Source organism: Puma concolor, chromosome C1 (assembly GCF_028749965.1).
Source record: "Puma concolor isolate L17-30 chromosome C1, mPumCon1.1.hap2, whole genome shotgun sequence".
NCBI lineage: Eukaryota > Metazoa > Chordata > Mammalia > Carnivora > Felidae > Puma > Puma concolor.
Window position 1 is genome coordinate 188544991 of NC_141674.1, and position 12366 is coordinate 188557356.

Genomic DNA, 12366 nt, shown 5'->3' on the forward strand with positions numbered 1-12366 from the left:
AAATTAAATAAACATATTTTTAAAAGAAATTGAATGTAAAAATGAAGTTTTTCTCTTTCTGCATTCAAGAAAATGAAAAGAAATGAGAAAGAGAAAAAAGAGAAAGAAAAAAAAGGAAATTGTTTGAAAATTTGAAAAGGTGAGTACACTGAAGTAGACCAATATAAAATGATGGAAGGAAAGTAGAATTTGAAAAAAATTACACAAAAGTAAAAAATATAGTAATAAAAATTGAAGACAGATATTTTTAATAAAAATTGAAAATAAAAATGAATTTTTTCTCTTTCTGTATTCAAGAAAAAGAAAAGAATTGTAAAAGAGGAAAAGGAAAAAGAAAAAAAAGATAAAAAAAGAAAAAAAATTGAATAGATGAACCTGCTAACAGATTGAAGTAGGACTGAAATTGCTTCATTTTCCCCTACAGGTCAGTCTATGTAGCTCTTTATAGTCCATAAATTAAGCCCGGTGGTGAGGCTTGTGTTCTTGAAGAGCAATGTTGGCAGAGTTGGGCGGGGCTCAGTGTAACAGCTCTGCTCTCCACTAGATGGCGCTGCTAGCCTACTGGGGTGGATTGTTGCGGTGCTCATAGATGCATATGCACATTCGCGGGAGCAGTGAAAATGGTGCCACCCAGCTACCCAGTCTGTTCTCCTGGATCAGCAATTGCACACCGGTCCTCTGTCTTTAGCTCTCGTCCACTCCCGCTTTTTCACTCTCTGTGACCAGGCCTGAGGCAGTACTGCTCTCCCAAGTTTTGTGTCAGATGTGGCTGTTTTCCCCGGCCCCTTACTTCCGAAGGACTGCGGCTTTGACCCGTTCCGCCCCTCTGTGGGAGGGTCTCACCGAGCAATGGCTGAATGAGCAATGGCTGAATGTCGGCTGCACCCAGGAACGCCTGCTGGGCCATGCTGTTGCCAGTGCCCCGAGACTGCAGCCAGGTGCCAGCCCGCCCCCAAAAAAGTTCACGAGACAGTGTAGCAGCAGCATTTCAGGGATTATGGAAAATCACAACACAATCTGGCACCAGGCTTCACCCCCAACGACCTTGTCCCAGCACCAGCGAATGTGGCTGCCTTCCAGGGTCTTCTGGGACCAGGTGGCTTCAATAGTCTCTACCAAATGCCCCCCAGCAGTGGAACTGCTTTTCCCTGTGTGGCCCGAGAACCTCCCACACCCCACTCTGTTCCTGGGGATTCACCCTTCCCACCAGAGCATCGCCAGGTATCAAGCTGCAGAGTTGCAGCCTTTGTGCTCCCCTTGTTTACAGTCTTAATGGAATTTAAACCCTCTCCTTTCTCCTTTCTCCCTTTTTAGTTTAGTCCCTGTGGCTGTTTCCAATTTTCCACTTTCTCTCCAGCTGCTTTTGGGGAGGGGTGCTTTTCCCATATGCTCCCCCCCTCCCCAGTCTCCGTCCTCTCTCTGCCCGCAAAAGGGGTTCCCTACCTTTAGTGGCTTCTTGGTCCCCAAGTTCAGCTCTCTATGCCACGTACCCGCTGAATTCTGTGGTTCAGGTTGTGCAGATTGTTGTGTTAATCCTCCAATCAGTTTTCTAGGTGTGTAGGATGGTTTAGTGTTGGTCTGGCTGTATTTCATGGACGCAAGACACACAAAAAGCTTCCACGCTGTTCCGCCATCTTGGCTCCTCCAAATCCTTTCCCATTTTTAATTGATTATCTTTTTGCTGTTCTGGTATAAGTATTGCTTATATATTCTGGATACTAGTCTCTTATCAGATAGAAGATTTGCAAATAATTTCTTCCATTCTGGGGATTGTCTTTTCACTTTCTAAATAGGGTCTCTTCTAGCACAAAATTTGTATATTTTGATGATGTCTAATTGATGTATTTTTTCTTTTGCTGCTTAAAAGTTTTGGCATTATATGTCCAAAACTATTGCCATTAGGCAAGGTCATGAAGAGTTACTCTTATATTTTCTTGTAAGAGTTTTATGATTTTAGTTCTTACATTTAGGTCTCTGACCCATTTTGAGTTATCTTTTGATTCTTTTTTTTTTAGCAGCATTAAAAATATTTTACTCTTTTAACCACATCCACCTAGTCCCCTAGTGAATCCAATGTTAATCTGTTAAAATCTTTTAGTAAACATCATTATCTTGTGGAACTTTGAGGTTTTTGTCACCTCAGAATTACCGAGCTTCTTGTCCCAAGCTCACTTAATTTTTTTTTGAGGGGGAGGGGCAGAGAGAGACTCTCAAGGAGGCTCCATGATAAATGCTGAGCCTGGTGCAGGGCTCTATCCCATGGCCCTGGGATCATGACCTGACCTGAAATCAAGAGTCAGATGCTCAACCGACTGAGCCACCCAGGCACCACCCCCCTGCCCCCAGCTCACTTAAAAGTAAGATGGACTGGGGTAGGGTGAAATTAAAGATTAGCTTACTAATTCTACATTTGGGTTCATCCAAAGAAAATAATTTTAAAATGTTTTAAATAATTTAATTTAATTTATTTTAAATAATAAAAAAATGTGCCAAGATTTGTCTGTAAGTATCTTCTTTTTTTAATGTTAATTAACTTATTTTTTGGCGGGGAGAGGCAGAGAAGGGAGAGACAGAGTCTCAAGCAGGCTCCACACTGTGAACGCAGAGCCTGACACGGGGCTCCATTGCATGGAACTGCAAGATCCTGACCTGAGCGGAGCTCAGGAGTCTGATGCTTAGCGGACTGAGTCACCCAGGCACCCCTCTATAAGTATCTTCTATGCAGCATTGTTCACAATAGCAAAAACTTGGAAACAAATTGGATGTCTGATAATTAGAAATTGGTTAAATACATATGGAACATCCATGGAAAGGAATATCATGTAGCCACTATACATCATGTTTTCAAAGATTATGTAATGATATGGGAAAAAATGTGTATTATTAAGTGAAAAAAGAAAATTGTACAGCATAATTGAATTTTTGGCAAATAATATACACATAAAAATGTGAAAGAATATATACTAAAATTTTAAGGTAGTTATAGACTACAAGTGACTGCATGTTTCTCCATTTTCCAGCTTTTCTACATTAAATACTGGAAGTTTACCTTCTCTTTTTTAATGACCACTTTTGTAATAAGAAAAGGGACATATTAAAACAGGTCAGTCTGTAGTATAGTGAATCCAAAATGGGCCACATTTTACTTGTCTCCTGCCAGTTCACTAGTTAGCGATCTCTGCTGGGATCCTTGCCAGAGAAAGTCTTCCACTTTGGTACTTGGCTTCACCATGCTCCCATGAATAAAATTGTTTCTGGCAAGGTCTGGAGTGTGTGGATAAGGTGTGGAGGTCCTGGAAGTTTGTGATGGGATGGCTAATCAAAATAACCTGCTACCTCAGGACCAGGGTTGAAGTGAAAGTTTTAGGACACAGAGCTCTTCTCCAGTTCATACACCTACCTTCCCCATCACCTGTGTCCATTTTTTAGTTCAAGAGTCTTTACACTTATAAAGTTTCCTTTTATAAATTTTGAGGGTGGAGAACCTGGACCAAAGCCTGGTTGTAAAGAAAAACCTTCTATTGCCACCACCAGCCACTCTCAAGGCAGAACTAAAAAGAAACAATCCAGTATTTCCTCTTTGTCACCAGGGTAGTAGCAGACTCCCATTGCTATAAAAGGCTATGTAGGTTTTGACTAGCTCTTCATGTAGACCCAGCTGACTGCGACCAATCAGGAAAGATGCTGTAAGAAATGTTTATTCTTTCCACTACTATCAACTTGCCATCAGCACGTCCTCAGTAACTGTGTTCCAAATTGGAAGAAGTATGAAATATTCAATACAAATGACATGGCACACGGTCTCACCTCTGTAAACTTGGTTTGAGTGTTTCCACTGAGCACTAGGATAAAAGTTTAAGTTTTACTTCATTTGTCTCTATTCTACTTCTACTTTCCAGGCTTAGCTCAATACCTCCTCCTCCAAGACATCTTCGTCAGGATCCATCCTTTGTTCCTTGGGGCTTTTGTGGCATTTAGGTGAAGCCCCGTGGCAGCGTCACCATGCCCTGCCCAATGTTTACAGACATTATGTCACATGGAGTTACAGGCGGCAGTAGCCTTGGGATCAACAGCTTTGGGATGATAGCAAGATACTTAGCATCTCTGAACTTTGATTTCATCATCTACTGAATGGACTAATAATGTTGACTTTATACAGTTAATCAGAAAAGAAGAGGTGAAGAAATGGTAGTAGTCATAATTATTTGAAGGCAGACATTGCATTGTATTCACTTTCTTCCTAACTGTGCCCAGTTCAGTGCTTTGCACTTAGGAAGAGGTTACTAAATAGTTAATATTGTTGAACAAAAGTTGAAAGGGCTTATGTACTTTATTGTGTCATACACAATCATTTCCTCAAGCCACATTCAGGTTTTTCACACTTGCTTCCAGTTTTCACACTTGCAGAGCAATTTAATCTCTTTCCCCCTCCCTCCTTCTCCCCTCTCTTTTCTTTCCTTCCTTCCTTCCTTCTTTCCTTCCTTCCTTCCTTCCTTCCTTCCTTCCTTCCTTCCTCTAGACTTCAAGTTATAGGCTTATTTTATTTTTTTTAAGTTTATTTATTTATTTTGAGGGGGGAGAGGCAGAGAGAGGGAGACAAGAGAATCCCAAAAAGCTCCACACTGCCAGTGTGGAGCCAACTCGGGGTTCCAACCCACAAACTGTGAGATCATGACCTGAGCCAAAACCAAGAGTCTGCCACTTAACCGACTGAACTACCCAGGCACCCCTCAAGTTGTAAGCTTTTTAAAAATTGAACTACAATTGACATACAATATCCTATTAGTTTCAAGTATACCTAATAGTGATTCTATATTTTTATACATTATGAAATGTTTCCCATGTTAAGTATAGTTACCATCTATCACTACACAGAGTGGTTACAAAATTACTGACTATATTTCCTATGCTCTATGTTACATTCCCATCACTTACTTATTTTATAATTGCAAGTTTCTACCTCTTAATCTCCTTCACGTATTTTGGTTGCCCCCCAACCCTTACTCTAGTAACCAACAGTTTCCTGTATCTATGAGTCTGTTACTGTTTTGTTTGTTTGTTCATTTGTTTTGTTTTTTAGATTCTGCATGTAAGTAAAATCACATGGTATTTGTCTTTCTCTGATTGGCTTATTTCACTTAGCATAATACACTTGAGGTCTATCCACGTTGCAAATGGCAAGATTTCATTCATTTTTATAGTTGAGTAATAGGGCTCGTCTTTCTTAAACACAGAAATTCTCTGGATGATGCCAAGGATATGAGAATGGCACTTTAATATATTTGTTAATAAAGCATCATAAATCTTACTTCTTTTTCAGAGATAAAATACCTTTCTAAGATTCTGTGCTTCTTCCCAGAGCTCTGCACGTTTGAATTAGTTGAATTATAGTATAGTGAATTAGAGTCAGGTTTTCTGGTTTAAATTATGGCTTTCCCACTAGCTCACTGTGTCAAATTACTTAACCTTTCTGTGTCTTAGTTTTCACATCTTAAAAGAGCGTTCATACTAGTAGTATTTATCTTAGAGACTTGAGATGATTGAATGAAAATATAGTACCTGGCACATGGTAGTTGCCATATAAGTATTAGGTATTGTTTTTATTCTTAGAAATAATGTCTCCAAAGTCTCTTTCCTGCTGCATTGAATGTGCTATGAGGCCAAAGATTTCATCGACTTTGTCTGCTGTTAATTGAGTTCCCTGAAAATACCTCCAAACGGGCTTATAGTCTAGCTCTCCCTCTTTTTTTTTTGTCTTAAAAGTGTTTTTATTTGCACATGCAATTTTTTGAGAAAGAGTTAATATGGCTGACCACCCTTTCTTGAGCTTTTTGGGTTTTATTTTAAAGGTTAAATGAGTTTGGGGGAGGAGATGGTGAGGAAAATATTCCTCCTTCTTTCCTTCTTTCCTTCCTTTTCTTTCTTTCTTTCTTTCTTTCTTTCTTTCTTTCTTTCTTTCTTTCTTTCTTTCTCCTTCCATCCTTCCCTCCTTCCTCTCTCTTCCTCCTTCCCTGCTTCCTCTTTCTCTTTTTTCTTTCTTTCTTTCTTTCTTTCTTTCTTTCTTTCTTTCTTTCTTTCTTTCTTTCTTTCTTTCCCTCCTCTCATATCCTCTCCTTCTCACCTTTTCCAATTCTCTCTCTTTCTTTTTTGATTCTCCAATCTTAGTGATCCAAGGGAAAGGCTAAAAACAGTGCCTTCCAAGAGTTCATTTGCAGCAGTCTTTGGTTTAACCTGGGAAAATCCCTAGCTGTCCGGCAGGAAAGTTGTAACTCTTGCCTTTAGGAGGCGCTGTTTGTCAGAGTTATCCTAAACCTGGAAAAGGGAGGGGGAGAGACCGTCAAGGGAGCTATGACGTGAGCAGGAAGTTAATTATCAAGTTACCCGAACCGGGACATCCAGTTTTCACTTGCATAGGCAGAAAGTCTTGAGTTCTCTTCCCGCGCAAATGGGAGCTTCCCTGGAACGTGGATTACACAGAGAATTTTAATTTCTTAAAAACTTGTTTTCAGGCAGTTTCTCCCGGAACCATTTACCTCCAGAGGACGAGCGGAATTTGATCTGAAGGTATGTGATTAGCACCTTTCCCCTGCTGAGGTCTTAGACGCTAGCCTTGTTCCTTCCTTCAGTTTTAGAAACTTGCAAAAGCTCTCGTTGTCAGCAATGGCACTGTTTCTGCCGGGATTTATTAGCCATGCCAGGGAAAATGAAGGTTTGAAAAGTCCCAGGAAAGCTCCAACACAGACTTCTACTGGCAGAAATATGCTAGTCCACAAATGGAGACAAAGTCTGTTAGACTCACTAAAGTTCTAGATTGGAATCTTCTGGAAACTTCAAGGCAAACGTATGCTACCTTGGAATAGGAAGACATCTCCAAAAAGCCATTCATTTGGTTTCTGGTATCACAGGCTGCTACTAGAAGGAAAGACCCCATGGATGATCACATTAAAAATAGCATTTTCTATTTTCTTGCTCTCTCTTTCTAAAAATAAGCTCTATGCCCAATGTGGGGTTTGTTCTCACAGCCCTTAGATGAAGAGTTGCATGCTCTTCTGACTGAGCCAGACAGGCACCTCTCTGTTTTCTTTTTCTAACAACAAAAGTAATGTGTGTTTGTTGCAGAAAATCTGAGAAACTCAGAGAGGAGCCTGGAAGAAAAGTTATTTGTAATTATACCACTTAGGTATAACCATTTTTTGTTATCGATATTGTGTTTTGTTTTGTTCTTTTTCCTTTAGAAAGTGGTTTCTTGTTTCTAAATAGCTCAGTTTCGAGAAGAGAGTATATACCTTGAGGTCTTATAGTACGAATTATATTACACTGAAAAATTTTATCACTTCATTGCTCCTTTGATTCGAATGGAATTTGGAATAGAAAATACCATATGAACTTTATGAACTAATCCGGTAGAAATCTTGATTTAGGTAATTTGTGACTTCCTTCACTGATCTGAGCAACTCTTGTTTAAAACCACCCTTTGGAGTCTAGGATTATGGCTTCTCTTTTTTGTGAGATACAAACCTGTCCCATTATGGTTAGCAGTGTTACCTCATCCTTCAATTGGTAGACACTTATGAAATATAAAACCCGAGACTGCTTTATTTCTAAAATGAAAGGCATAAATCTGAGCACTATTTCTGCCATTTGGTGGAAGTGAATTAAGAGCTCTAACAGGGAGAAATTGTGCTTTGTCATTCTCCCTTTTGACTAGCGCCCACCAGGGGCATTTTGATTTGGGAGAAATAAAAGTAGGTTGAGTTCCAAAAAGAGCTCCTTCCAGACCTCCAGAAGGGTTAACATAGAAGTGCTGTGGTTGAAGGTTGGTGGTTTTTTTTTTTTTTTGCCTATTGGTTTTTGAAATAATTTCACAGGAATTTTTATTTTTCAGCACTTCCAGGAAATTCTAATGCCTGGCATGGAGGAGGCCGGGGAAGTGGGGTTCTGTGGATCCTTTTTCTCTTATGTGCTGCCCCACTTCTCTGTCTCTTTCAGGCTGGCCATGACATCTCAAGGTCAAAGTTTGAGGTTCCGTTCAGATGATAATTGTCAAGTGAACTTCCGTGAGAAGCTTCTGATTATTGATTCAAACCTGGAGGCCCAAGATGTGGAGGGCTTGAAGTTTCTCTGCCGAGACTGGATCTCCCACAAGAAGCTGGAGAAGTCCAGCTCAGCCTCGGATATTTTTGATCATCTGTTGGCAGAGGAGCTGCTGAGTGAGGAAGACCCCTTCTTCCTAGCAGAACTCCTCTATACACTCAAACAGAATTCGCTGCTGCGGTACCTCCGCCAAAGCAGAGAGCAAGTGGAGAGTTTGCTGCCCACCCGAAGGAGGGTCTCTCTGTTCAGGTGAGGAGGGGTCTGTGATCAAGACAGGGGGGTTTTTCCATCTAGCTAGTGTTCATTCGGGCCACTGGGCTTTGAAAGGAGGTTGGGATTAAGATCTTTTTCTTATCTACCTCCTTGGATGCTTCCGAACCAGGAGATCTCTCAGCTTCCAGCACTAATGAGATGAAAAGTTGGGAGGTCAGCAAAGCTCTGGGCCTGGTAGTGGCTTCCCTTGGTTTGCTTCTCACCGCCAAATGAAGCCTGCCTCAGCATAGCAGGGCCCGTGCTTTCCTTTTACCCTCTGTACTCCCAGACAGCCCTTCCTCCTGTGAGTCATTGCGGGGATTTGAGAGGAGATAATGCATGCGTGGGGCCAAATAAGCAAAATGAAAAAGGGGATGTGTCTCTGAGGTAGGGAAGGACACCATTTATGCCATGTCCAGTTTTAAATGTTCATACCCTTTTGTATGAAACCCAGAAGGGTAAAATATAGACGTTTTACACAAGGGGTGAAATATAGGGATCAGGTTTATAATGGGTCAGACCTTAGATAACACTATTTTTTTTCATTTAATTAAAAAAAATTTTTAATTGAGATATAATTGACCTATAACATTGTAATAGTTTTAGGTATACCACATAATGATGGGATATATTTATATATTGTGAAATGATCACCACAGTAAGTTTGACATCCATCACCACACATAGTTACAGTTTTTTTGCTTGTGGTGAGAACTTTTAGAATCTTCTTTTTTAGCAACTTTTAAATATATAACACAGTACAGTGACCCTTGAACAATGGGGGGTTAAGGTGCTGATCCCCACACAGCCAAAAATCCAGCAAAACTTTGGAGTCCCCTCCAATTTCACTACTACTGTTGACCAGAAGCCCCATAGATAACATAAACAGTTAACACATATTGTGTATGTCACATGTATTATATACTGCATTCTTAAAATAGAATAAGCTAGAGTAAAGGAAATGTTATTAAGAAAATCATAAGGAAGAGTAAATACATCTATAGTACTGTACTGTATTTATCCAAGTTCAAGTGGACCCTTGCAGTTAAAACCTGTGTTGTTCAAGGGTCACCTGTGTTGTTTAACTGTAGTCACCATGTTGTACAATACATCACCAGGACTTAGTCAATACGGTTTTTAATTGTCCACTGATGTATCTACATTAGAGAACTTCCCAAGGAAGAGTTGAAGTGTTATTTTGTGGCTGGGGTGACTAGAATCCTTCAGGTCTCCCTCCTTGAAGTGGCTCCCAGAATCTGAGCTATAGTTGAGTCAGTGAGGGAATTCTGGAAGTCATTATTTCCACTCCGCTGGTTAAGATCTCCAGCATACAGAGGTGTTAGTGTGTGAATGGAATGTTCAGCTTTTCTGGTGGTCAGATACATGACTCTCCAGAAGTTGGGATAGTTTCCTTTTTTTTCAACCATGGACTTTCTATAGAATGGTATCAAGTCCTCTCTGACGAGGGCCTATAAAGTAAGCCTGAATTCCTAGAATGCGGTCAGGAGATGGGAAGGCATGCCAACATTGAGTTTTACATCTTCCTAGTGGGATGGAAAGTAGCACTGGACTTGGCATCAGAAGGACTGCCTCTACTGCTTATTATGTTATCTTTATGTAATAGACCACTTAAAGCTTAGAGTTTTAGTTTTGAATCTATACAATGGGATTTGAAATTATCTGCTCACAGGGTGTGATCATTCAAATGAGAGAAAATGTGTATAAAAAAGCACTCAATTTACTGTGCTGTCCTTTGCAAGTGTGAGGCTTTACTTGTCTCTCTGGATGTATGTCTTAGAAACCTGCTGTACGAACTGTCAGAGGGAATCGGCTCAGAGAACTTAAAGGACATGGTCTTCCTTATGAGGGAATCGATTCCCAAAATCCAGATGGTAAGTGGGTCATAAAGAGTGGGGTATTTGTGAGCACTGCCTTTTAAAAAAAATGTTTATTTATTTTTGAGAGAGAGAGAGAGAGAGATTGTGAATAGGAGAAGGTCAGAGAGAGAGAGAGGAAGACTGAGAATCCCAAGCAGGTTCCATGCTGTCAGCACAGAGCCTGAGTTGGGGATTGAACTCAACAAACTTTGATATCATGGCCTGAGCCAAAATCAAAAGTCAGACGCTTTCCTGACAGACCCATCCATGTGCCCTTGTGAACACTGCCTTAATCAGTGTTGGGAATATGCTGGAAAGAGTCTTCAAGAAGGGTTTATATTTGTAGGAGATGATACCATAGAGTGCTTAGGAACATTGACTTTGGTGTTGGATGGGCCTGGATTCTAGTCCTGGTTCTGTGACTAATGCCTCGATGTGGGGCAAGTGAGTGAACCTTTCTGAGTCTCCATTTTCTCATGTGTCATATTGTAGATAATTACACTACTTCCTTCCAGGACTGTTGGGAGAATTGGATGAAATAATGTGGGTAAAACTTTAGGGGCCTGTATTTGGCACATAGTAATCAGGTAGTAAATTGTTAACTTCTATTGGCACCCACTGTGTTTTACCATATAGAAATGTGTCGGGCACAGTAAGGAAATGAGGAGGTGGGTGGGTGGGGTAGGTCAGATGAGGACTACGTAAGGAATTCATTAAATATATTTCCTGGTGTTAGACCTGTAGACCCGAACAGGTTCATTTTGTTTAGGCTACAGTTTTTTAAGATCTTTTTTTTCCTCTTTCATACCCCTCAGGGATTTTACCCTCTGTGTCTTTTGATTAGTCACTTATGGAGGCTCCTGTCTTCTAAAAGCTGGGTGTGGGTTCCTTGGAGTTGGTGACCAAGTCTTACTCATTGTTATAGCTCCAGAACCTTGTAGAATCTGTTACAAAATGGTGCTCTGAATGAAAGCATGAATGAATGGAATGATACAATCTTTCCCTTCTCTTTCTGAGAAAATGGCCTGGACCCTTGCTTTTATGTGATTTTATGATGAATGACTGGAGAGATTAACAGGACGAACTAAGCCACCCTAATGGGGTTGTGCAAAGATACACTAATAACATTCTTATACTTGTTGCCCCTTGTCACAATCTACTAATTTTTTCCCTTAGATACTCTCTGGAAGTTCTGATATCTTTCTTTTTTTTTTTTTTTTTTTTTTTTACACTTTTTTCTTTTATCTTTTTATTCTTAAAAAAACCCTCAACAGGGGCGCCTGGGTGGCGCAGTCGGTTAAGCGTCCGACTTCAGCCAGGTCATGATCTCACGGTCCGTGAGTTCGAGCCCCGCGTCAGGCTCTGGGCTGATGGCTCGGAGCCTGGAGCCTGTTTCCGATTCTGTGTCTCCCTCTCTCTCTGCCCCTCCCCCGTTCATGCTCTGTCTCTGTCTGTCCCATAAATAAATAAAAACGTTGAAAAAAAAATTAAAAAAAAAAAAACAAAAAACCCTCAACAAAACACAAGTGTAGAAAAATGAATAAAATACACATACAGATTAAAGAATTGTTATAAGGCTAATCCTCTTGAAACCACTACCCAGGTCAAGAATTTGAATTTTGCCAGCTGTTCTAGAAACCCCTCCACTTGTCCCATTCCAATCACAGCCCCTTACTTACCACCCGCTAGAAGAAACCACTGTTTTGGCTTTTATGGTAACAATGTTCTTAGGTGTCTTTACGCCTTTATCATTTACCTGTGCATCCCTAGATGTCAAGTTTAGTCTTGGCCAGTTTATTTCTTTTGAGTGTCTTTTAATCTGTAGGTTAAACCCCTTCCCGCAATCCCTTTCTTTTTCTTAAAATGTGTCTGTTGAAGAACCCCAGGACACCTGGCCAGTAGAATTTCCCCCAGTCTGAGTTTTGCTGATTGCGTGTGCTTGGTACAGTTCAATGTGCTCCTCTGTCCCCTGTATTTCCTGCAAATCGGCAGCTGGATTCAGAGTCTGAATGTCTCCACATTGATTTCCTGTAGTTTGAAAGTGCTCCAGATTATTCTGATAATATTTTCTCCTAGCTTGGAACATCCTCTTGTGATTTCTCTAGTGTCTGGATTTATAAATAAAATGAACCCACTCTCTGTG

At 40.5% G+C, this 12366-nt stretch overlaps 1 protein-coding gene across 2 annotated transcripts in view; it reads left to right on the top strand.

The window, feature by feature from the left end:
* The window catches only part of CASP10 (caspase 10), a 50423-nt gene that overhangs the window by 11394 nt on the left and 26663 nt on the right, over nt 1–12366 (top strand). Inside the window, exons 1-4 of one of the 2 annotated variants that reach the window (XM_025935184.2) lie at nt 298–424; nt 6510–6564; nt 7990–8343; nt 10145–10238. In XM_025935184.2, the coding sequence (XP_025790969.1) occupies nt 7997–8343; nt 10145–10238 (441 nt within the window). In that variant the 5' untranslated portion in view covers nt 298–424; nt 6510–6564; nt 7990–7996. Of the gene's footprint in view, nt 1–297; nt 425–6509; nt 6565–7989; nt 8344–10144; nt 10239–12366 lie in introns of those variants that run through there. The other variant, XM_086719263.1, reaches the window with a different exon arrangement.